The sequence below is a fragment of the Dinoponera quadriceps genome, unplaced genomic scaffold (assembly GCF_001313825.1).
Source record: "Dinoponera quadriceps isolate SergipeBrazil2010 unplaced genomic scaffold, ASM131382v1 scaffold1169, whole genome shotgun sequence".
In the NCBI taxonomy this organism is placed as follows: domain Eukaryota; kingdom Metazoa; phylum Arthropoda; class Insecta; order Hymenoptera; family Formicidae; genus Dinoponera; species Dinoponera quadriceps.
In genome coordinates, this window is record NW_014555522.1 from 710,215 (window position 1) to 737,591 (window position 27,377).

General features: G+C 41.9%; 1 protein-coding gene across 6 annotated transcripts in view; it reads right to left on the reverse strand.

Annotated features, from left to right (window-relative positions):
* The window catches only part of LOC106744576 (multidrug resistance protein homolog 49), an 81,003-nt gene that overhangs the window by 14,111 nt on the left and 39,515 nt on the right, over positions 1–27,377 (reverse strand). For 3 of the 6 annotated variants that reach the window (XM_014619476.1, XM_014619474.1, XM_014619473.1), the window contains 9 exons: positions 17,022–17,155; positions 12,906–12,975; positions 11,805–11,892; positions 9,828–10,021; positions 9,072–9,320; positions 6,676–7,089; positions 5,732–5,841; positions 5,233–5,546; positions 3,186–3,389 (listed from right to left, as the gene is read on the reverse strand). In XM_014619476.1, coding sequence (XP_014474962.1) covers positions 3,186–3,389; positions 5,233–5,546; positions 5,732–5,841; positions 6,676–7,089; positions 9,072–9,320; positions 9,828–10,021; positions 11,805–11,892; positions 12,906–12,975; positions 17,022–17,133 — 1,755 coding nt within the window. In that variant the 5' untranslated portion in view covers positions 17,134–17,155. The remainder of the gene's footprint in view (positions 1–3,185; positions 3,390–5,232; positions 5,547–5,731; positions 5,842–6,675; positions 7,090–9,071; positions 9,321–9,827; positions 10,022–11,804; positions 11,893–12,905; positions 12,976–17,021; positions 17,156–27,377) is intronic. The other 3 variants (XM_014619478.1, XM_014619479.1, XM_014619477.1) reach the window with 1 other exon arrangement.

Sequence of the window (27,377 nt, forward strand, 5' to 3'; positions counted from 1 at the left end):
TGTCACAGAGTGATGTGATTTCAGTGGCACATCGAGGGGACCACTCGAAAATTTAGTATTTATCAAGCAAAACCTCAAACAACCGAACGAATGGCTCGCACGCCCGAGTTGAAACGTTTCGCGCCGATGTGATTTCTCGGTAATTCCCGGATGGAAATCCCTCTTCGGCTCTATCCCGCTTTTTTCCCCGGCAACAATTTTTTCCGCGTATCGCGCTTTCATTTAAAACCTGCAAGAATTGCATCGCTCGCGCTACGTGCGCTTGTAATCGCAGGTGTGAGCACGGCGGTGCCGGCTACGGGGGTATCGAGTCATCAATTGCCCGGCGGCAGTTTTCGAACGATTTGCGGTTTGAAATAACGGTTATTTAATCAAGGGAGAAACAACGTGTCACACCTGCGGTGCATACGCAACGCGCGGTTTAATAAATTCACGTGTGTCGCCGCGACACGTTCGTTGATAACGACGTCCGTAGATCCCCTCGGTGCATCGAGCTTGCGCGCGCCGAACGAGTCACCGGGTGGGAAAGGAAAAAAGAAAACATGTTTCAGACGCGAAAGAATTTCCCGCCAGTTAAGAATCCGCCGTTTCTCCGCGCGAAAATTCGAGCATCGGGACCGACGCATGATTTAAGGTAATTATATCGCAGAGTGCTATAATTTCGGTAACGCATCAAGGAGGCCACTCATAAATCTAGTATTTATCGAGCAAGATTACGTTCCTATATGTTTATTTAAATGATAAATGTTAATTTCAAACGAAATTGAAATAGACGTATAAATATAATATTACAGATACGAAAAATCAATTATTTATTATTTTTCTCATTAATGTTATTTTTACTCATTAGTTGATCTAATACAGATGCACAGATAATAGCGAAAGATATATGTGCATATATATATATATATATATATATACACACACACACATGTATTTCGAGTATCACCATAAGTTATTAGTTTTACACCGCTATATTTTCAAAACAAAATAGTCAATAATTCTGAAATTTTTGTATAATATCTCTATATTAGGGGAGACCGGATTAGTTGGCTAAAGAGGTAAATTTTTTATTATTATTTAAGGGGTAAATATTTTATTATATATAAATTAACTATTTCTGTTGTTCTTTAACAGGTTACAAAATCGAGCAAATAGGAATTTCATTACCATTTTCGACATATTTCACATTCCTGCTCGCTTGATTCGGTAACGTATAAGAAAACAACAGAAATAATCAATTAGCCAACTTATCCCTTTAAACAACTGGCTTCTTCCCTAGTCTTTAGTATCACAGTAGTTTTTCACTAAAATCCTAAATATGGTTTAAAAAATAATTGAAAATAAAAGTAAGAAAATAGGACAATAACCTCAAAAAATACGTATAAATAACGTTATCTTTAGTTGTAATTATCTCGACTTCCGAATGGTCAATCTACTTATAATGGGGGCGCCAATAATTAGGCCAAATCTGCATGCAGAGGAAGAATTAGCAAGGGAAGAATTACTAGCTAAACTATGGATAGCTAATGTCATTGCTACCGCAACTAAACTTTTTCGTTCGAACTAAGACGCTACAGTGAACAATATATAGCTGTACATGGAAAAAAATGTTGTTAAATTTACCAGACAATAAACAAACCAAACGCGTTTCGGTCGAAGGAAATAGAATTTCTGATCCTTATGGCCTAAATTCGGTTCTTATAACGGGAAATTCTGTTTCCTTCGACCAAAACCCGTTTGGTTTGTTCAATGTGTCTTGTAAATTCAAACTTTTCTTTCGAATACCTTGCATTTTGCTTCTAATAGTTAATGCAATTAAATTTATCAGCTGCGATAGCAACGACTAGCTGTCCCTATTTTAGCTGCCACAGCTAATTTTGGCTCCTATGGTTAATTTTTCTTCTACGTGTATATATATATAGCAAGCTTCAATAAATTCTTAACAAACTCATTCTGCGCTACAACCGCCTTAACAAATAACGCGATAATGCCGCATGCACATACGAACACGGGCGCGCGCTCTCGCCGACGTAGTCCGGAAATATTATCGCGACGATAGGTATACAGCGCGCATTCAATTACAGCACTGATAAACTTATATGCGGTTATATACGCGCGTACGCGTGAGCGCTTCACTTTTCCAATTGTGCGCGCACTGCACGGTCGAGTCGTAACGCGCGCAGATACAACCCACGGATAAATCGGCACGCGTGCAAACGCGACAGCGCGATCCAATGGGACCGTAGCGAATATCGAATTCACCGGCCGATAATCCGCTAATAAACGCCTAATCGTTGACACAGGCGTAATCTCGGATAATGTTATTTGGTCGTGCGCGCGCGTTTAACACCGCGTGTTTTATCGCCTGTTTGCGCGCGTACTGCGCGAATTGCCGGCCGCACCTGAGACTATTGTTAACACCAACGCGCGGCCGATGACAACGGTTATATCCGGTCGGGAAATTATCCTCGAAACGAGAAAGCCATCAGCGCGACCATCATCGCGGCCGGCCAGAAGAAGCTAGCGCGCGTTATAATAATCGCTTTATCCCGTCATGTCGGCCGCCGGACGTTTAATCTCTCTCGCGTTGTCTTCGTCTTCGTGGAGACCGCCGCCGAACTTACGCGGTTTTCAACGCGGAAACTCTCCTTCGAAACTCGAACGAAATCGTACAGTTTCTCCCAATGATCGACCGTTTCTTCGTTCGTGCGCGTTATTTCATCGGAATACCAAAATCACTCGTACTTAAGCGTACTCCCGCGGTGAAGTTTAAGCGTTCATCGTTGCGCGTGACTTCGTACAACAATGGTTATTCCTCCCCCTCCCCTTTTCTTCTTCCTCCCTCCGGCGCGCATTGGTAACCGTCTCGCGACTAGTTCGAAGTAATCAAGATACGCGACGCCGATCGCAAGAAGGAGAGAGAATGTGAGGGATGGTTTCCCATGACAAGGTAGCGAGAGAAAGAGAGACCGATCGAACAATATCTTCGTTGGGTTTTCAATCACACCGACGGTGACACGCCGGCGTATCCGCCGTCTTTGTGGCTCTTTTGTTGAAACTGGCTGAATCAATCGAACTCGCGCCTAGCGCGAGCAAAAGGACGAGGCATAATTCCGGGCGGGCAAAGGGCGCGGCTGGAATACGAGAAAAGGTTCTCGGGTGGCGGCGGCGGCGGTACTCACCTCCGGCAGTTTGCTGATGAAGTCGTGAGCGTTCGCTTCCTTCGCGGCTTTGATCATCTCCTCCTCGGTAACGCTGTCATTTCCGTAGCGGATGTTCTCCCGTATCGTCGTGTCAAAGAGCACAGGTTCCTGACCGACCACGCCAATGTGCGAGCGCAGCCACTGAACGTTCAGCTTCGACACGTCGATGCCGTCCAGAAGGACCTGCGAGGAAAAATACGGAGACCCATGGAGATTGTCTCTCGCGCGCGCGCTGGTACACGCTCACACAGAGAGGCGCACACGCGCCGCACTAAAGACCTATCCAGACAAACTCGCGTACGCAGTAAAACATTGTCTGTTAGAAACGGCCCGCTGAAATTTTTGTGTGTCCTTGACATGGGGAATACATTTAAAAAATACGCAAATATATGTTGTTAAATTAATATAAAATGTTTTACCGTTTAGTCGCATAATGCATATACATCAGGAAATTGACCAATCATGCGTCTGATACAGAAGATCTCTTTTCTGCACAGATCGTGAGTGGCTGATTTTTTTATGCGTATACAGTAAAAAATATTTTGTATTTGTGTTAAAATCGATCCTTGTTAAAATTTTCATGTTACATTTTAACAACACCCGCGTGTTAATTTAACATATTGGGTTTATGTTATCTCAATATTTTATGTTGAATTGATATTCACCGCGTGTAAGTATTAAAATAACACATTTTATACTTTGGTGTCGATTAACATATCGTGGATGTTAATTTTGTATTAATTTTCGACGTAACATTTCTGTTACTTTTCAACATATTCATCTCATGTTAAATTAGCACAAAAATTTGTGCGAACCGCTTGGAACATGTGTAATGTGTTAAATTTAACTCGGTATTTTTTACTGTCCATGCAATATGCGGTAATGCAAGTTTGTCCGAATAAAACTTAACGCGCGCGTCCAGCGCGAGACGAGAATCGATAGTCGAGAGGGACGATAACTGATGCGCAAGAGCGACGTTTGTACGAAAGTAGACGTCGCATTAATTAACGTAACTCCCCTAAGCGAGATAATACGTAATTATTGTTGTATCTGCACGTGCAGCGGGAAACTTCACTTTGTATCGCAGCGGCGGAGTCTTGTGATATCGCATAGCATAGCTGGGAAAGTTTACAAGTTTATCGAACACGAACGCGGGCGTGATGTGTTTGTTGGTAGGGACACGATAAAGTCCAGAATGTACAAACCATAAAACCGTTTATTGCATGAGTATACAGCGCGCCGCGTTAATTCCGTTCCCGCGACCACTTGGTTGTCGTAAAAATCGCGCTCTAGCGTTAACAATAAAATTGCAGCGACGCCCTTCACCACGGCAGGCGCGCTCGTGTTTGATTCCAGTCGGGTAGCCGGTTAATTTAGCGACTTATCGATTCTTCTCGCGGCGAGCGGAAAGAGCTCTGTCCGTCCGCCTATTCTTCGTCGCGAATTTTCTCCGTTGTGAAAATATAAACGGGATAAGTGGGCCGATATCGAGCGATAAAATGACTTGGTAGGGGGTTCCCTAGCTACCTACCTACATCTATCTACCTACCTACCTATCCATTTACCTACCTACCTTCCTACCAATCTATCTACCTATCTACAGACGACGGAAAATATAATATCGCGGCTGATGGCCGTAAAACAATTATTTTCTGAATAACGCCAAGTAAATTACCATAGCGCGCAGCGCGCGGCCATTTATTCCTCGTCGTGTCACCGTAATTTCACGAGGGATAAAAACGTCACTCGAACATTTATGACGCTGTACACGCGGTTATTAACTTTGCTGCCTGCGTAACAACACGTATCGCACTGCAGGAGCGCGCGTGCGCGTGAACGCTATGTCGCTGAGCGTTGTTGCTTTAAAAAGAAATTGTATAAATCGGCCTCGTAAATCGTGCCAGCTGAGGGAAGACGGGATTGTGCCTGGTTGCTTGAAAGCCGACGCGTTTCGTTTCGCGCGTCTCGCCGTGCTCGTCGAGACGAATGATCTCGGACGGCGTTTGCGAAGCAAGTCACCTCTCACCTGGCCTCCGAGAGGATCGTAAAGCCGCTGGATGAGCTGCAGACAGGTGGATTTGCCGCAGCCGGATCCGCCGACGAGCGCCACCGTTTCGCCGCGATTGATCTTCAAACTCAACCCATACAACACTTCCACATCTTTACGTGCCGGATAACGGAATTCGACGTTCTTAAATTCGATGTCGCCCTGGACGGACTGCCGCTTCTCGCCCTCGCTGCTCAGAGTGTCGATCGTCGGCACGCGGTCGAGCACCTGGAAAACTGCGGCGGCCGAACCCCTCGCCACCGCGAACGCCTCGAGATGCGGCAAAGTCATACCTATAGTTAAAAGAAAAGTCTTTTTTCATTTTTCATTTTTCCGCGAAAAAGAATGGAAAAAATCCGTAGAAAATGGGAAAAAAACGTTTCTTTTTCACGTTTTTCTACGCGGAAACACGAAAAAGACCGCGAGAAAATTGAAAAAAAAACTGGTTTTTTCCGAGCTTTTAAAACTATGGCCATACCCATGTTTTGTGCGCCGGTTAATACGCCGAAGAAAACAATCACCAATACCGCCGGTGTGTACTCTTTGACGTCCTTCGGCCTGTCATCCAAAATTAATTGCAGACCATACCTGTGTGGCACAAAAGGCGAATTCTATTTTTGCGGTGTTGATCGCAAATATAACAATTAAAATCAAAACTTAGCTCTAATTTTCATCATATAGTAAACAATAATCGAAAGAGAATTTGATATTTCAGGCTTTCGTGGTAATAAAAAGAAACGTCTTCAAAATCATGTTTTCAAAGCTAATTTTTTATATTGAGAATGGTGTATGTAGCAGTCCTGTAAGAGTTTATGAATAAGACATGTTTTAATTTCCTGTTGCAAGATAAAGACTATTTCTATTCTTCCGTTGTAACCTTCTTTATTTCGAAGCCGTTGAAAGACGCCTAATAATATAACGTTTGAAAAAAACTTTAGCTCTTCTGACACTATGAAATATAAAAATAACAAGTAAAAATAGTAAAAATATATTCTTGTGTTTTATTTTCACACCTCTCTCATACTATTAATTTACAAAAATTAAAGTATAGCCTATATTTCTCGAGCCATAATTAAATAATTTTTTCTATTGTTATTTTTTTCTGTTTCGATACATAAACATAAATGGAAAAAAATTAAAATTCAGAAAGGATACAATTTATGATACGAAATTTGTTGATCAGTGTTATTTTGTCTCTCTTGTCTCTCTTTCTCACGTCCCGAGATTCATCAGTTATGTTATCACGTCATCCGCGCTCGCGTCACAGCTCTTTGTTGCGAAGATAATGACACTCGATCAATGTCGAGAGGAATTTTTTTCAAGGATAGAACGAGATTCTCGATTAGTACACGCACGATTTCATGCGTTCGAATTTAGTTATCATCGAAACGCGAATTAACCGTTCGGCGAAGGGACGCGTACCAGAACGCCAAAGCGTAGCTGAAGTATATGATGAGCCACATCACTCCGCCGCCGACTCCCGACCACATCCCCCTTCTGATCCCGGTTTTTTCTGCGGGTATGAGTTTTTCCGTGTATCTCTCCACCTCCTTCTGCTCGCCGTTAAAAGCCACCACGGTCCGAATGGCGCCGAGGACCTCCTCGGCGACGCTGCCGGCCTGTCCGTAAGCGGCCAGTTCCAAGGCCGACAAAGAACTTTGTACTTTAGCGACGACGGCTGTGGCGATTACGATGGTCGGTGCGCAGCTTAACACGACCAGAGTTAATTTCCAGCCATAAACGAACGAGATGACGATCGAGGCCGTGAAGGAGCTGACCAGATTAATGAAAATACCTAACTTTTCCCCCATGCCATCCTTCATTTTATCCAGATCCCTGCAAGCATCGAGAACATTTCTCATTTTGTGCGCATTCGTTCGATCGACGAAATTGTACAAAAAGAACTTCGACCGAATACAAAGATCTATACTCATCAGATTGCAACGCACAGCTCGAAGTCCCGACTATATTAACAGCGATGGACGTTTATTGGTCATCAATATCAACTTTATCCTTATCTTGCGTTTTTACGGTAAATCAGCCGTGAGATTAGTCATTTTTATGTAACATCAGCTATAGTCAATATAGATATATTGTTCGATACGGATTACTCGGAACAGAATGATACTCGCGGAAGGAATTTCTTTGTCACTGGACGATAAGTGGAAAGCCGCGTATGATATCGCACTTTATCGGGCGAGACTTTAAAAGTTTATTCTGAGTGAAACTATAAATCACACTTCTGGCACATAGAAGCGTAGGATTCTACATATGCACTCCACAAAGGAAAGGAAATCCCAATTTCGGCATAATACGATTTGTTTGATGTGTTTGTACATCGAGAGCCTATTTTTCTGCAGATTGCTAAGATTACTATACACAATAAAAGGTATTCTAAGGTGGGTTACAAAACTATTTTATTTATTAAATAATTAAGTGATTGATGAAAAGTTATGAAATTTCAGAATTCTATCTTTTATACAAGTAGGATATCGATCTAAAAAATAGAAACACAAATTGAATGACCGCTCGGTACTTCTAGCGTTAAGAATATATATGATGGTAAACGAAATGTATGCGTGAGAAAAATAGTTTGTCCGCTCAAACAGGTCTTTGGCTCCGCTATGCGGCGCAGAGAGGACGCAAGCGGCGAAAGATGGGACCACGAGCGTTAGTTCGAGACAAAAATGAACATTCCGACGATCCGCGCGACAGTGCTAATAACTTAATACGAGTGCTCGTTCAATTATTATACGACGTAATACGAGCGGGAGCAGAGACAACGCGGGAACAGGCTTTTCGAGTTTCACGAACGCCCACCTGTTGATGAACACGCCGGTTCTCGCCTCTTGAACTTTGCTCCGCGCTCTTCCCCCACATCCGCTATGTATACATCGGTAGTCTCGAAAATCGAAGGTACGACAACCCCGTTTGAGGGACGCACCGGCGTGTGAGGTTACAGATTATTGTCCCGCGGCCGAAATAATTTCGCGCTAATGAGAGAGGGAGAGATACAGGTAGTACCGAATCATCGGACTCAATGATTTCGATTGTATCTTCACTCGACGTCGGCGAGATTCGTTTTTCCCCGGGTATGCACGGTAAAAATCTTTCGTACTTGTGTTAAAATCGGTCCTTGTTAAAGTTTTCGTGTTAAATTTTTAATATCCGTGTGTTAATTTAACATATTGTGCTTATGTTATCTCAGTATGTTTTGCGTTGAGTCGATATTCAATTCAAGTGTAGTAAATGCAAATGTTAATAATATTTTAAGTATTAAACAACACATTTTATATTTCAGTGTTGATTAACATATTATAGATATTAATTTTGTGTTAATTCGACATAATTTTTAAATAAATTGTTTGTATTACTTCTTAACATGTTCAATTTGTGTTAAATTAACGCAAAAATTTGCGTGGACCGTTTGGGACGTGTGAAAATATGTTAAATTTAACTCACGATTTTTCACCGCGTATTGAACAAACGAGAAGTCCGCGCGATTCTGATATTTATCTCGTTATATATTCGCAAACGAGCCAGAGATTATTAACTTCGATCCCGCAAATTTTTCACCTACAAAATCTCATGAATTTCCTTTAGCGACTCGATATTGTTAACCAGTGTGATTGATTAAATGATTGCATCGCGCTATCATTCTCGTCCATGAATGGCACGTAAGCGATTAAAATTGCCTGTCATCGTGGGGATTTTCGATCAAGATGATCTTATCAAGGATGTATCGAAATTGAAAGATTCGCGGTGATACACGCGGCGATGCGTACGTAATATTGCGCTGCAGAGGAAAAGCTACTCACTCGGTGATCCTGCTGGCGAAATTTGTAGACGTGTTCGTGTCATACCACGTCATGTCCTGCCTAAGCACGGCTCGCAGGAACATTTTGCGCACGCGAGTGATCTGTCGCGTGGCGGCGAGATTGAGCAAGTCGATCGCGATTATCGCGAGGACGAACTGGATTAGTGACAGCAACGAGAAAGCGATGCCAAATGCTGCCGCATCTTCATAGAGAGTGTTCATCCTTTCTTCTCTTGTTGCGTCAGGTGGCCTGAAAATGGCAAAACTACGTGTTTTCCTTGCTCTGACAGTCCCACGCTTGGCGTTGTGCGGGAAAACCCACTTTCGAAATCCGATACGCACGACCACGCGTTTCTTTTGCTCGTCGCAACGTCGCAAGATGCGAGCACTTACACGGAACGAGCGTTAGTTTCCGAATGCGAAAAACTGCTGAGAAAAATATCCGATCATATCCAATCAGATAATCTAATTAAAAAATAACAAACGGATATATCCGATCAAATGCAATACCCGCTCATTTCGTCATTTTATTCAATGAAGTCATGCCTTTAATAAAAATTATGACGGATATACAAAGGGCGACCACTTTACCAATGAAATTACGTAACTAACGTATCAATAATTGCATTGACAACTTTATCGAATACTTCATCGGATCAAGGTATCCATCACTTGATCGAACAATAATAAAAGCAATCGGATACATCATTTAATCGGTTTATCCGATGGAGATTTTTCTCAGTTACGTGATACTTACAGAACTTTTCCGCCTCCGAACCACTTCAATATGAGAGTCGGCGTGCTCGTGTGATTGGCCTTATTACGATCCACTAGCAGCGTGCTAAATTCACCGTACTGAATCGTGGCAATTGGTAAACATAGACCTACTAAGCCGCCTACGAAGAGGCCAGTAATGACCAACATCAGCTCGCCACATGTCGCGTATCGAAACTGAGAAATTTGCGAAACAATAATATATCAATACGTGTGCAAGAGATTTTTATTTGTGTTTAGCGATCATTCATTATAACAACGCGAGGTACTCAATGCGAGAACGCGTATTTGATTGACAATTGTCTAAAACAGATTAATCGGGGATGCCATCGCGAGCGGGCCTAAATTGTAAAACGATCAGATAAATAAAAAAAAGTCGTCGTTTGAGTTTCTAAAAATGATAAAAGTGTCAAAGTAATTATTTACACACAAAAATATTATTCAACCGAATCTTTCGGTCTTCGTGAAGGAAAACCTCTTACATGGAAAAAAGAACTCTGTCCTTGCAACTGAACTTGGGTCAGATGAAAACTCAATAACAAGAAATGATAACTCAACGCGTGACAAGAAATGATATCTCTGTTACATCGACTAAGAATGTTCGTATATACATTTAGCTGCATTAAAATTCGATTGAGACAATTAAAAACAATCGACTGGGTAGAAACGTCCTATAAGGATCTTTCCGTTCCTACAATCGTATTTTCGCCTGGCAACGGAAAATTCAGTGACACCAACGAAATTGCACTTTCCACGTAGATGGGCGTATAAATATTTGAAAAAAAAAACTTTTAATACCATCGAGAACAACGAGAAATATCGATGAACGTATGAATGGAAAATTCAGTTACATCAGCGGAATTGTTTTTTTCGTGTACATTTAATGTTACATTTAATATTATATTTAATATCGCGCAAGTGCTATTATCATGCTACGCGATCCTCAAATAACGTGACCCTATCGTAGTTGTCACGAAATGTTTTTTGGAAATTATCGAGGTAATTCGCACTCTCTACGTGTAGAAATACAAGAAAGAATATAATTTATCATATTAGAGTAAGGCGTTTGAAAGTTTCACGAACATATTTCCGAGTGATTCAGCAGTGCGCCGCGCGGGCTCGCGCACGTTTTTGAATGATTCAGCAGCGCGAATTCGCGCTTTCCGGAAGATTTAACTTGCAAAATTAATATCCCAACTAACAATGATTAACGAGCGACCGCGCGGACCTACGCAAGAACAATCATAATTGAACCGAGGAAACGTATTCGAATTTACGTCGTCGCGAAAAAAAATATCGCCCGCGGTCCGCTCTCGTTTGCGGAAGGGCGAAAGGAATCGCGGTTTCTATCGAGAGATATAACGCGGAAAATTATTCGAAACGTGTCCCGTGCTATGAGTCGTTAACTGTCATCTATCATACGGGAGCGCATCGTTAATCACTGTCTCGCAATTCGAGAATGCCGGGCGGTTGGCACGATCGAGAGAAAAGTAACATCCGTAACGGTTTCACCGGCGCGGCGACGAATCGCTTTAACCCCCCCCCCCCCCCCTCCCTCGGAATGCATGCTCCATTTCGTTTAGAGCGGCGTCGTCGCGGAAAAGGCACTCATAGGGTGTCCCAGATCCTCCGGCCCAGGTCGTTTTATTGGCTTCTTTGCAGTTAGCTTCTTAATAGAAACACTGAGGCGCCTCTTTCGAGTCGACGGCCTCTTTGAGTCGCGAGTGAAGATCGGGATTCGAAACACGGTACAGGGGCTACCCCGCTCTCGTCCACGAGCTTCTAAACGCGAAAAAGAACGAGGAGAATATAACTCGGCACTGGGACACCCTGTGTGCTCTCGAGGTACCTCGAGTGTATCGCCTTCCGCGATACGGAGGAGGCGCGCCGTCACGCTTGAAATTCTCTCGAAGACGCCTCCCCCCCCACCCCCTGTAAATTATTCGCTTGAAAAACTCACGAGTTTGTAGTAAGGCACCGGTGGCGGCGATGGCGACTGCGAGGCCGATTTGTTGTCCTCCTCTTTTGTTTGCGGTGGCACGAATTCCCTGCGGACACAAAGCGCACAGGTCGAGCATTAATTAAAATTCCTGCCGTTAAGGTTCGAACATTCAACGGTGCGATCTAACCGGTGCGCTTGTCCGCGCGGCCCGCTCGAATCGCGAATCGTAGTTTTTAACCGGGCTGGCGAGACATCCCCTCCTCCCTTATGTAGTGAAAAATTTTGTGTTAAATTTAACATATTTCACACATGTTTCAAACAGTCCACACAAATTTTCGTGCTAATTTAACGAATATGTTGAAAAGTAACACAAATATTATGTCAATAATGAACACAAAATTAATATTCATAATATGTTAATCAGCACTGAAGGATAAAATGTGTTCTCTTAATATTAACAAGTGTTATTTTAACATTTACACATGTCGAATATCGACCCACAATATTGACAATAACAACGCAAAATATTGAGATAACACAAACGCAACATGTTAAATTGACACACGGGTGCGTTGAAAAATTTGACATAAAATTTTAACAAGGACCGATTTTAACATAAGCACAAAATGTGTTTTACAGCGTACGCGCCAGCGCTTTGTTACGCTAAACGTAGCGCAGAATCTTCCTCGTCGAACGAAGCGACGAGAACTCAAAGCACTTCTCGCGATTTTTTACGAAGGGACCTAAGGGGATGTGTTCGCCACTCGAAGGGTTAAGAACCACCTCGCGCTGGAGGCTACTTCATGGCGTTCGGAATCGCGCGCGGCCGGCTACAAAGGAATAGAGCGATAAACGAGCGACATAGTCGCCTTTACGAAGCAGGTAAAGGGAACGGAGGAGTTACGGCGCCTCGAAGCAGCCTCGTAAAAAAAGCATGCGTTTGCCCCGAACGAAACCGTATACAGCCTGTAAAAGTTTTACGCGGCTTCCCGCGCTCCGTCAGTATCGAGACGTTAATAAGCCGGCGGGCGGCAACGATCCATTATCCAGTGGCGCTATTGTCTCGTATTTTATTTGTCTCGAGATATACATCATAATCTGTAACAAGCTCATTCGTACATCGCTTTGCCATTTCCTTGCAGCATGTACTCGGCTTCATGTTTATCCTTCTCCTTGTCTTGTTGTGTGTCTGAAATAAGACATACGAAGGTACCGTACACACAAATCACAATAAAATCTCTGAACAACTGCCGAGCGCAACGGGTGTCGTAAATAATCTATCGCGACTCGTTCTCGATTTTAGCAGATATCACGCGCGATTTGGCTCATCTCAAGCGTGAGCTCGAGTATCGACGATACACCGAGATTAAAACGTCCATCGTTACGTCGCCAAGCGCTTCTATGCGCAGTAGAGGAAGTGTGGGTGATACCATGGAATACTACGATTTCTAGCCTGTTAGGTGTCGCAACTTAGCGGGTAGCAGTGGAATTATTAGCTGCTGTTGATCTTTAATCTGGCCTACAAAGCGGCAGTCTAGTACGAAATTGTGTGCAGTGTGTACGTCCAACTTTAGATTTTCTGTGTCTCGCTACTCATCGGGTGATTTTTTAAACTTTTATTTAACAGCCAATCTATTTCACAGATTCTTAATTGCCTTTTTTTACATGTAAAACTAAGATGTAATTTTAATGTAGGCTATACTGCAGATATTATATAATGTACATTTTCATTATGTACGATAAAAAGATAAAAATAATAATGTCGGGTATTACGGAGTAGTCCATATTCCTCGTAACTTTTTATATATAAGTATTGTAAGTTATATTCTATTATATCTTTCTTTCAGGATGCCAAAGAAACGTGTAGATGACGTCGTTAAAAAACGTATAAATAATAAAATGAAACTAATATGATAATATGTTACATATATTTGTACGCCATTATAATATTATTATAACAAAGTATAAAAATATAAGTTTATAATAGATGATGATATAATAAATATATAATAATTATTATAGACTATTCGACCAATATTAATATTCATTGAAGTACGAGAAAAGTTACTTTTTTGCAAGATAAATCAGATATTCCGTTTTGCCCGACTTATTCCATATTAACCTTCCAAAATCCTAACCTTTTACCCTCGAGAAAATTAATAAATTCACTATAGACAAACGAAGTCCGTTAGAGAAACATATTATAAAAAATATTTAGTATTACAACTCAGGAAAAACTAATTTCAATTATCTTTAATAGTTTTCGATTTATCTTAAGAAAACCTTGGAGTATTCCATAATACTAGCATTTCTTTTACGCCATGTTGCGTATTGTATGTCTACGTGGCTGGATTGTTATACTTTCCATTAAAGAGAATGGTAACGATTTTGGAGCGCATGGTGACCGACCAGTCCGGTGGATCGTAATTGACCCGACTGCCGATTCCACCGTCTCGGGGAAATTATTCGGCAAATGGCACGGCGGAGTTGCGATTTGCCGGAAATCGTAAATCGAATGTTGGGACCTTCGTAAATCGGCAATTTAAAGATCAACGAGGACGTACGGAGCTTCCGGTAACTCAGCGAGCGCCCGGCAAAAACGGGATCTACGGGAAGTTTCGACGTCGTCGCAAAGCCCAGAGCCCGCAGAGTAGTCCTGGATGAGAGACTTTGGCGAAAGTCGGCCGGCATCTCTCCGCGGGGGCTCCATTAGCGGCGTAATTGCTGTTAGAAACTCCTCCGACAAATCTACGATCGACGTGGAATATAGGAAGCTTTGCCACCTGAAGTAATAACAGTGCCGTAGCGCTCGAACGCGACGGGTACAGTCATCCTCGTGGAAAATTCGCCGACGACGAGCGATTACGCGCGAAATCGTGAGAAATCCTGTCGCGCTTGATGGGTACGGGAAATTTTACAAGCGAATCCCTTATCATTTTTCCGAGAGACCGAATTACGTCTGTTGTCGATCGAAACGTCTGGCGTTCATCGATATTTCTCATTGTTCTCGATGGAATTTATATAAAGCTTCTTTAAATATTCCCGCGCACACCTACGCGGAAAAAATAATTCCGTTGGTGTGGCTGAATTTTCTGTTGCCTATAAACCAGACGAAAACACGGTTGTAAAAACAGAGAGATTCCAGTAAAAGGTTCCTACTCAATATTGCCCCCAGTTATCTCAACCAGGTCTTAACGCAAATGAATGCACACACGAATCTTCTTAGTCACTTAATGACAAAAAATAATGTCTTTATTATACTGTCAATCATGTATCATTAAAGTTGGAGGTATACGTTAAAATAAAAACCCTACGTAATTATGAAGGATATTTTGAGATTAATACCTTGAATTTGGAGATCTACTGTCGCGTAGTGTCCAAAAATTTGGAGGTTCTATCACAAAATATTTCCAAATTCGAAGTATTAACTAAATGTCCCTCATATTACGCGTAGGGTTTTTATTTCAATAAATACCTCGAACTTTGGTGATTCATGATTAACAGTGTAACAAGACACCGTTTCTTATCACTCAGTTTTCATCTGGTTCCTGTTCAATTAGGGGAACTGAGATATTTTTCGTGTATAATTACATTTAGATTTTAATTAAGTCTTCTTCTACCGTGATTTAATATGACATAATATTTTCGCTTTTTCAATCTTTAACACGAGGGCTTCTCAGAAGATATAAGACATAATCAGATTATTATCGCGTTATATTCACAGAAGAGTATGTCCCCTCTTGCAAGTACTTTATAATCTTGCGCGGACAAATGAATATCTTGACAATACACACGCAAGATACTATGTGCATGTCTGGTTCGCAACTCCGATTCCGACGTGGTTTCCTACAGCACTGCACGGCCCCCTATATTTTACAGGACGTCGTTCTGTAACCGATCGCCTCCCCGGGAAACTTTCTTAGTCGCGACTCTCGAGAAGGTAGCAGAACGAATGCCAGTCCTCTCGCAGAATTTCAAGTGAGACATTTAGTACCTCTTAATACATTTACTTGGCAAACCGTAAGTTAATTGAATAATTCGTGGACTACTTTTATCGCGGAGTTCAAATGAGATCCAACCCCTCACGGAAGTCGCACTCGTTGGATATATTAGTCCATTCCTTCGCAAATGTGGATGGTAAAACTGCTAGTATCAATGAAAACTTTTCCCTACGCGATGTCGTTATCCTAGAAGTATACGGTTGGCTGTTCGCACTGAATGCGAAGTTTACGTAACTAAAGTTAACTTTAAAGAAAATCATTCTGGTGTACCATAATTCAATTGTCATTTACATGGCCGTAATGGAAAGTATAATAATCCAGGATACTTTACATGCGTTCCTAAATCTGAAAATAATTCCAAATGTCCGTCCAAAGTGTCACGCAAAATGACATTTATTTTATGCCGTAATGCATTCCTTACTTATCAACAATAATTACTCAATGTTCTGACTGATATCCGATCTTGATTGAGATCGCATTTTTTTCATATCGGAGAATCATAAACGTTATTATGATATTGCGATTGATAATCAGACACATTCTTACAGTTAGATACAGGCAGTCATGTTGATAACTTGATATTACACTAATCGCGATTAGGTCAAGTAATCGAGATTATATACACGTGTGCAAACATTGTAGCCGGCAGACACACAAAGCCAAAGACTGGTTCCGTTATAAGCCACCTGACTCAAGTCACTCGAAGCGATTCATATCACGCGCTATGCAAATCGAATGACACTTTATCGGGTTTTAATGGTTGGAAGTCGTGAGAAAATTCGGTTCTCACGATTAATTTCTCGAATATTTTCGTAACAATTCAATAACACTTTTATCCTTCCTCCCGTTTATATTAAAGACAACTGTACGTATAGTTGAGGAGAAAAAGCGAATCGTTGTTAAAAGCTCGTTCAAACCCAGTTAAGTTAATATTACAATCGCATATCCTCTTCATAGAACAACACAGCGAGACTCATTGTAAAGCTACACGAGAGAAAAGTTTTATTGAATTTATCAAACAGTGAACGAATAAGACGCGTTTTAATTGAAGGGAACAGAATTTCTAGTTCTTATTCTAGACCCGAATTCGGTTCTTACAACTAGAAATTTTGTCCCCTTCAATCAAAACGGCTAGGTTCGTTTCACTATCTGGTAAGTTCAGCCAAACTTTTCTTCCGTGTAATAATCGTCGAACAAGCGAACACGAACACACTCGGATGACATTAATACTTACACCTCGATAGGATCTTTGTGTGGGGGTGACAATTTGATTTGAAGGTCACCATTGGAGTATCCTGAGACGCCTCGCGGGGGCTCGTGGACCACGGGTAAACTCGCTGCGTCATCGCGCATTCTCAGTTAAAAACTCTGCGAACATACAAAGAAGAAGCGAACAATCGCATCATTACGCGATATTTCAAGTCCGTGAATTAACTGGGGACGCAAAACTCTCAACTCTCAATTCCTTCCCCGCTAACCTCTAATTAATTTAGCACATCGCTCAACGTGTACTTTTTTCACGTCCCACATCGGCGTCGTTCACGAACAACGCTTCGTTCGCACATCTCGCAACTTTGCGAGTACGACGGCACACAGACGACGAAGAGACGAACTTTTCGCCGTCGGAGAAAATGAGCAACTCGCACTCGCCCGGGAACCGGTCGCGCCGCACTCGCAATTAGTCATGCTACAGCGCAAATAGCGCCCCTATTTACCCTCACCATTATCCACCATATCATATGTTTGCGCATCGAAACACCCAATCTAAACAATGATTAGACACCGCAGTAGCCGCGTTAATTAATCGACCGGCCATTGCAGCCTGCATTAATAATGACGAAAATTCAGTCCGCGCTCCACCCTATTAATGGTATCTTGTTCCCCGTCGCTCGGTTCTCGGGCCGTAAGAGCAAAACGTCGATTCGCTTTCCTCCCTTCGATACGTCGAATAAAGCGAAACTTTATCCTTCCGACGGATCGACGACTTTTCCGATATGCAAATGCGATATCGGGTTTTCGTGCTGTTAAGAGGAAACGGACGGCGGTGGTGACGCGCGGCCGGCGTAGCAAAAGCGGATCGGCCGACCGGGAGCGACGTTAAAGCCTCGAGCCGAGGGCTTTCAAGATCGCGGTATAAAAAGCGACCGACGAATAAGACTTCGTTAGGCCGCTGAAAAAAAAAGTATTGACGAAGGGGCGATTCACGCGGCCGTTCCTCGTCGGTTCGTGAGATCGACCCACCGCGTCCGATCACACGGACACGCGACACGTCGTGTGTGAGATCGACGATTGCGGAGCTCTTCTCTCCGCCGACAATGTCCTTCCTGCGCCGTCGAATATGCGCGAATTTCGTCTCCGCGCTGGAGTTTTGCTACTGGAGATTCTCGTGCACGCGGGCGCTTGGAAAAATGCGGGATTCGCACTTTCACTCCCGCTCGAAGCGTGGCAAATCCAAATCCAGCCTGCTTCCGCCGGAAGAAAAACGTCTGAAGAGAACGTCGTCTCGGGGAAACCGCGGTGTCTCGCGAACGTCTCTCGGCGATGTCCCTTGAACATCCCTCCGTCGTTCTACGTGCAGCGCGTTGCCGCGTAATCCCCTCGACGTTTCGCGCAGTTTAATCGCGATCGCCGAGCGGCGGCGAGAACTTCGTATCTTTTGGGATATCCCGATGGCGAGGTGGAACAAGGCGAGCGGGACCGTTCGCGTAGCCGTTCGCGCGAAGCCGAACCGACGTGACATTCATTATCACGAGATTTATCTCTCCGTCTCCAATTAGTGACGTCTCCTCATCGGGTGTCTCTCGTCGAATTCATAGTCTAAATCGCTCCGGATGAAATCTCGGATCTTCTCTTCGTCCTCCTTGTTTCTAGAAGACGCGACACCTCGCCTCCGTCTCTCGGTGTCTCGTTAGTGCCGTATCATCATATCGTTATCGATTCCGCGCGACTCTCCGGTTCCCGCGAACGCGGAACGAAGCGCGGATAAACGGCGGCTCCGACACTGCTCGAAAATTAATCGTCGAGTCGCGCGCGGTAAAAGGGGAGCTTCGTTCTTGCCTCTTTAACTAACGAAGCCACCGTGTCCCATCCGATATTGAAACGTCGCGGATATTAAGTGTTCGCGAAAGAGAGCGAATGAGAGAGGGGGAGAGAGAGAGAAAGGGAGAGAAGTAGGCAGCGCCACGCACTACGCCAGTTTCAGATTATTCTATTTCACGGTAGGATTTTCCGATTTCATTTGTCCCGCCGGCCTTCAATAAGCCGTCTACGCTCACGACCCGTTTGCCTTCGAACAAACGAACGAACGAACGAACGAACGAAGGAACGAGCGAACGAACGGAGCTTTTTTCCCGCTGCTGAAACTGACTCGGGAGAGTTTATAAAATTTTCCCCTCGTTCCAGTTGATCTAACCCACGCCGACTTATCGGCTTGGACGCGATAAATTGTCTCCCTTGTGCAATCCGCCCTCCGTTCCGCCCTGTCTCGTGCCGTTCCGCTATCGCTTTGCGAGAGCGTCGCAACCCGTTCAGCGATTTTCAAATACGTATTCGCGATCGCCAATATTTATTAGGACTAGTGTTTCGTTCGAAGGCTCTGATATTCGAATTAAGAATTTTCGAAGATTCGAAGCTTCTTCGGTGTTCTTCGGTGTTCATTACTCAAATTTCGAAAATATCGAAGCTTCGAAACGTCGGAATCCTAAGATTTGACACCGTAACAGTCCATTCACTTACAAAAGTTCATTTACAAAATTTTTCAATATTCCCTGAATAAAATATGCTTATATTATTAGTTTACAGCATTCGCAAGATTGTATTTTTCAAAGTTTCGAAACTTTGAAGATTTGGATTCTTTGAAAGCAAACTTTTGAAGTTTTGCCTTATCATCATTCGAAAGTTTGAAGTTTTCTTTGAAGTTTTGAAGCTCCAAAATTGTCGAAGATTAACAGCTTTAATAAGAGAGACCGAGACAGTTTGGAATAAGGGGCAGGTTGGTAAAGCATTTATATATTTATTGTGAAAAAAAGAATGCAAAAGGAATCTTAAAATGTTCCTTTTAGAACATAAATATTTGTCTCCAATTTTCCTTAAAATTGGGAAAATATTACAAAACAAAATAAAACGAAAAATCTATTTTGAGGCTAGCTGAATAAATTTTCGAGCGTTTCGAAATTTTCTCCTAATACTCTCTATTGTGACGGAATAAACCTAAATAACGTATAATTAGAATGAAGTTTTCTACAGCTGTGTGATATACTATTTAGCGTAACAAACATAATGTTCATTAATAAAATCATTGAAATGAAAGAAATGAATGAATAGAGCAGGTTGGGAAATTGGGTTAATTCAATGCGAAGCGCTGCACGAGTGCAGCTGATTTTCGTGCATGTCAACAGGCTATCGGAAATGTGCTTTGTAACCTATTGTCTATTGCATGTTGGTACAGAAGTTAAAACCAATAAATACCTTTATAGATATTTGTATTGTTTTAAAATATTTGTACCAAATGCACAGTCAATTAATTAATGTAATGAACAGTAGAATTGTTGCCAGTCTCGTTGAAGACTGCATGAATGAGATTGTTTATATTAGACAAAGCCCTGGAGATTACATTTTGGCAAGCACTGAATAATTTAATTAGAAAACAAACAAAATTCTATATTCTAACTATCAACAATATGTTACAAATAATCTGTCATTTATTATTAAATAGATTTAACAGTATATACATTGCACAATCATATTTATTATATATAATGTTGAAAGCTGTCTCGAACTGATTTCGAATTTACTCCGATACCGGGGTACATAAATGCTCCATATTGGTATTTTGGTTATTACAGACGAAACTATATAGATTAGAGGGTCTTTGGTAGTATAAGAACCTAGAGGAAGGTTGTCGCTATTATCGTTGTTTAGTCGATCGCAACAATTAGTCTTTCTGAAAAGTTTTAACACTGAAATTCTGAAAACCTAATCTGCCCCGATTTCCCCTACTTACGCGCGATAATTGTCACACGAGACATCATCACGTAGCTCTCCTCCTTGAAAAATCCAAATAGACATACGGATTTCGAATGACATCGAATAACAGCGATAAAACGTATATAAATACATCTTAGCGGGCTATCAACTTGCACGTGAGTTTCCCTCGAGCAGATTTGCAGAAATGACTGCGCCATTTCGGCTCTTTTAGCCCCTTTCGAAGCTCGTAAATCATCGATGCGATCAAACCGGAAGTCGGCAGGAAGTAGCCGTCACGGACGCTGCCGCCTCCGCCGCAGAGGCGCATTCGCCGCGTTTCATCGGCTCGTGATACAGGCCGCACACAATGCGGCCCATTAATGACGGAAAGGGCATTGTCGGCGAGAAGAATGGATATCTCGGGGACTCACAGATTCCCCGAGTAAAGAAGTTTGCACGAGTCGCCTAAGACTTTCATAACGTCGCTTGACTTTCCCAATATACGCGTAACATCGTTACCACAGAATTTCGAAGTAGAGAGAGAGAGAGAGAGAGAGAAGTCGGACAAACAGGCTGCCACCGCCATCACCTCCAAGGGATGCGATGCGTCCCTGTCCTTAGTTTTTTAGCGCGGCGCGCGCCGTCGCGTCGCTGAAAAATCGCGGCTAATTGAAAAAATTGCGAAAGTTGCGAAAACTTTGGCCGGTAGTCGTCGCCTCGGAGGTGCGCCCATCTTTCGCACTCCGCGGAACTCCATTAAGCCCGGAAACTAATTTCCCAACCGCCTCTCGCAACGGGGCGGGAGTGTCTCGTAATCCACTGCGGTCTCTGTGGGCTCCCGCGAGACACGTGTCCGTGAAATCGGCGATTTATTGCTCCTACGGCAGGCGAAAAGGCTGGGGATTAATTTTTGTCGTCGCGACGTAATAATAAAAGACGCGCCGCGTTGTCCTCGGAGCTTGCTTCGAAACATGATAATTTGAATTGATTAGATGTTGAATTTTTACAGGTACTTTCTAGCTCACTTTATGTACACAGTACTATCTACTGGCATTCTTTCTTATATTCACGAACGAATTCTATTCTATCATGTCTAGGTCTGCGAATGATCATCCGTATTTAGACTTGATTATCTATTTGTACACGGAGAAAATATTGTAGCAAAAATTACCACACAATTTTGTGATGATGGACCATACTAGATTTATGACAGAAATTATGATGTGTGTTGTAATCTTTAGTGATAGTGATCTAACCTGATATGTTTCATGTGTACATATCACTAAAGATTACAACACGAATAATAATTTCAGTAATAATTCCGGTGCAGCATTACAAAATTTTGTGATAATTTTTACTACATTTTCTCTGTGAACTAAAATATTGCACAAGTATTTTTCATAAATACTGTAGTGGCATATCGCGCGAAATATTCTGGTATATTTTGGCCGAGGTTTTTACCTCGTTTTCACAAAAACCGGATATCAGTCTGCGTACGAAACTCCCCGCTAAACCATAACAGATGCAGGATGATAGTTTTTCTGGACTTTTGAAACTTTCTCATCGGCTTTTACAGAATTCCGAGTATAGATCCTGTTATTTTGCTTGTTAAATTTTTCAATTATGAACACTTTTTCGTCAGAAAACAAGATTTTCTTGTCTTTTGCAACAAATTTTTCGAACGAACTGTTCGTATTCTTTTCAATTTTTCGGTCAGTAAATGGCCGATAGATTTCTTGTACGCTCCTATTCGTAAATCCCGGTGTATAATTCGTGACACAGTCCGTAGGGGGATGTTCATTTTGCGCGCAATAATTTTTTGTTTGCGTAGGGAATTGACGACAGACGCATCCACGCACTGCATTCACCATATTTCGTTCTGACAGAACGTGGAGGCTTTTACGTGGTTACGTCGATCTTTTATACTATTCGTTTCTTTAAATCGTTTTACAACCCGCATAATGAATTTGATTTTAACGAATCTGAATTTTAAGTGATTTTATATTTGATACGTTAAAAATCTGTTTTATGATTTTACCGACTTTAAATAAAGCGACCTTTGCGACATGATTTTCATGCATTCCCCACTCCATAGCGAATGAACGACAAAACTATGTGGCAAATGAACAGTTGACGACATTATTATTATATGTAATCTACATGTCGGCAGTTTTGCCACTTTCACGCGTACAATTTTTCCTCGTAATAGCGTTGGCAGAACGTCACTATGGCGAGACAATATATATTTTGCAGTTACGGATCTCCGAATTTCTAAGCGGAATTGGAAGGGATGTAAAGTCTGCAATGATAAACCGATTGTTCGTTGCGATAGTAACTGCATTTAAACTTGAGTGTTATGATGCATGCCGACTGACGTTTCACGTTTGACTGGGAATGCGTATTAACGCTCTTAAGAACGACACTAGCTTTATCGTTAACCTCGAGAACTTGGCATCGAAATAAAATTGATAAGTTGTTTTAAAGTCGGAAAATCAGAACCGGTCAGAGAAGATTACTACTCTCGTAGTGTGAGCGCGTCAAGTTTGGAGTTTAAAGCGAGAAGATTGTTCCAGTGACGTTGGACGCTTTATTAACCTGAAAGGCACGCATATGGATACGTCATCCGTAATTCGCAAGAATTTTCTTTATAGTCATAAACGGGGACTCCGTGATCGTCTTGATTACTAGTTTGTTATCGTCCTTCAAGACTCTCAAACTGACCTCATTTATGTCCGATATTTCTAATGAGCTGATAACACTACTCACTTCGCCGGCAAGAGAGGCTTGCAAATATTTAAATTTTTGAACATTGTTAAATGAGACGTTAGAATATATAATCGAATTGAATGCGTCCAAAAATAAAAACTATTCGTCATACTTTCCATCCCGTTTTTAAGTTCTGTGCTGTCTGGAAAGAGTTATAATATTTCCCGAATCCTAGCGAACGAAATATAATAAGCCTCTTCAAACGCGCGATCGTTAATCTCGAGTAAATATATAGAAAACTGGAGCCACCTCCGATAAGCTTGATCTTAATATATGTTATCTAAGGTGGATCATATGGTCCTGAGTAACAATCGAAAAGTTTTACCCGTCGCTCACTGTTCATTAAAAAGATATTAACGAAACAACGAAAATACGTTACACACACATCGCTACCCACATCGGCCGATGCTTAAAGTCTTTCCACTGAACATTAATTAGAACATTTTATATTAAATTAGTCAATCGCTTACTACAGACTATCGAAGCCCGCCCATTTATAAACAAAATTTCTAATTAGGAGTCCAATGAAAAAATTTTAAGCACCGGTTGATGTGGGTAAATGCGTGTAACGTATTTCCGTTGTTTTATTAATATCTTTTTAATGAATAGTGAGCGACGAGTAAAACCGGTTACTCAGGAGAGTGACCTCTACTATATACAGTGGCGGACATATACTTACGTACAGTTAGGAAAATTAGCAACGCGTCCATGTAATTGAAATTCATTCAATCTACGTCGGACGGTTTTAACACTTATATTTTTATCAAAATCAAATGATATTTCAGCGTGAATATCAACTGCAGTTTTAAATCTATCTGATTCAGATAATTGATGAATCTTACGGTCAGTTCTTATGTCGGTTTTTCCTGGTCTCGCTTTACGAGGAACATTATCTGGCGTTCCATAACGTTTAATATGTTGTATAGCTTGATAACAAGCCATAATAGATATTCCAAGCTCTGTAGAAATCTTCCGATAAGACTTCCCATTTTTGCGAAGCTGCTGTATTTGCCGACGTTATTCTAGCGTTATATTCTTTCGTTTGCTCATCGCAGCTGTCATAACACGTCTCTCTACCTACATTACTCGATAGATGATAAATATTGTTTACATTACAGAAATTTTGACTTATCTGTGTATTATTACAGTGCACGTAAGTACGTGTCCGCAGAAAATATGACGCTTAAGCAAACAAACACAAGAAACTTCTTAGTTATTGTAAATCGATAAACACTGTTTTGCTATCTCATAATATATGCTATAAATTTGTAAAAAACTTAATGAACTTTTGTTTAACTATTTCATGTATAAGTACATAACGAATAAAACTTAATTTTCCTAACTGTACGTAAGTATATGTCCGCCGCTGTATGTCAAGATCAAAATTACTGGAGGTGAATCTCCTGTAGTTAGTAAGTGTACATGTTTCAAACGTCTTTTATTAATAATTTTATAAGATTGTTATTCAGGGCCATGTTCTTGGTAACATATATCAAGATCAAGTCTATCGGAGGTGACACCAGTTTTCTATATATTTACCTAATCTCGCTTTCGTCTAAGATTTCTAGTTGTGATTGTATTACTCCAACTAACATTGTTCTAGTTTCGACCTGCGCTCCTCAAGCTGAACTAATACCGACGGTATTACAGAAATATACGTATTAATTCGACATATATATTAGTTCGCATGCAAAATCCTTTGATTATCATCCGCTTTTTTTTTCAAAACGGCTGAATTTTGCTCATTAGCCATTTGAAAGTGTGGCCTAAGAAATTCACGGTAATCGGTAAGTCTTTCGTTGATAACAACGCTACACACAGCCGTCTTTACCTGGTTGTAACACGCACAATTTATACTGGAGCTCGATTTGTGGTTTTCCTAGTACAGCGGGAACGGACCGGAAGATGCCGCTCGGCTAGCCGCAGAACTTCCCGACGTCAGATCTCGTTTCCTTGCGCTGCCTCCTTGACGAGCGGAAGCTCAAAGCTCGTTCTCGCGTATAACGATGATACGGACTGGCGATAGCTCTCGTGAGCACGCTGAGACGAGTTATATTCTGGTAACTTGACGATGGTACCCAATGCGACGATGTGCTCTTGCAGTCGTGATAGGCCTCGTCGTGTTTTTAAATTAGGATTGTCGCCGTAGCTTGCCAATTCGTGCCGTTAGTTTGTTCGGACGATTTGTCGATACCAACACGTACTCAAAGAAGCGCTTGTGCGGTGCTCAAAAATGGAGACCGAACCAAACGGAGGTTCCTTTTGATTTACCGGTCCGGCGCATTAAAACAAAAAGTGTAGGAGGCTGACACAGGCCGAAGACAGCCAAATCGCTTGACGAATTGTCGCGCTCGGTAATCGGTGCGGACTGTGCTGAGGTAAAGGTTCCACGCGGGAATTATGAACGAGCTTAACGCATAGGACTTACGAGTATGTAATTGCAAGTAGTAATTGCAAGTATTACGAGTTGGAATTCGCTGTCCTTAGTTATTAAAAAATTCTCAATATCATCCTTTGAACTAATCATTTTCAATTATTATCTTCATTTACAAAGTATTGATAAATAATCATCGTCTTCATTATGTGGCTTAGTTTCTCATTGTGTGATTATTCTTCTGCAAACTATACTCTTTATTTTTCTTTTTCCCATGACGATTGCTGTACATTTATATCTACATGCCATGTATCTACATTTTATTTTTTTTTTATTTTATCTACATGTTATATTGTACTATTTATTGTTGTTACAGGATTTATCCTGGAGCATGATAAAGCTGATTTTCTTTCATTCTATAATTTGAATAATAATGACGCGAGGTCAAACGTTGCGATGCGAGAGATGAAATTCTCGCGGCAGTTGCGAGTGTCTCCAGCGTATATTTTACTTACGGATATTTTCAATTGTCCGTCCCATCGCGAATTCGTTCCAGTTGGCTGAGCGAGGGCGTATTATTTCCACAAATTCTCCGCTTGCTATTCATTAGCAATATTTTTTCTTCACCGCATATCGAAAAGCGAACTTGAGTATCGCAACGCGGTGTTTCGACTTTTCGTCTTCCTTTTTCTCGACGGATGGAAGTAGAGTCGCGTGCACCGGCCGCTCCCGATGTAATTAACACGACGTTCCGTCAGTACCTCCCGCTGCTTTGTGGTTCTTGGGGTTCGTTAAGCTCGGCAAATTAATTTCCATCGTACTTTCAAACCCGACCGCAATTCTTGCGGTCCGCCCGCGCGAACATGAATGCATGCACGCGCGCGGCCTCGTAACGTGCAGCGATTCATGCAGCGATGGTCGTGTTTCCGTATCCGTTTCGTCGGTCAGCGTCCCTACCACCAATGGAAAATGATGCAGGGGAGGCGGAAAATACGAGCGTACGAGGCGGGCGCGAACACGCGAAAGAAAACATCGCTCGCGGTATGCGCTATTCGGTCTATACATTTTCCGCGTTCCTCCTGGCTGGGAGAAAATGAAATCAAAGTCGAAGAAGATATTTACGCGTGGAATGTGGTTTGCAAATTGTGCCAACTACAATACAAGTCCGAAAACGAGACGGCCCGGATCCACTCTCGGTCTCTTATTGCGCGAAATTTGACGGGAAATTCTGAGTCGATTTTAGATTACGTCATGCGACACAGATTTGTGCGATTTTTCTTGAGAAGAAAAATCGCACAAATCTGTGTCGCATGACGTAATCTAAAAATTTATAGTTTTGAAAGTTCAGAAAAAACAGATTTTTTCAATTTTTCTCCAAATTGTTTTGGTTTCTCAAGATTCTCAAGGGTAGATTAATTCGTTTTAAAAAATGTTCATATATTCGGTTAAAATCTGTCACATTTACTTCTTTCCGTAAAGAAGATA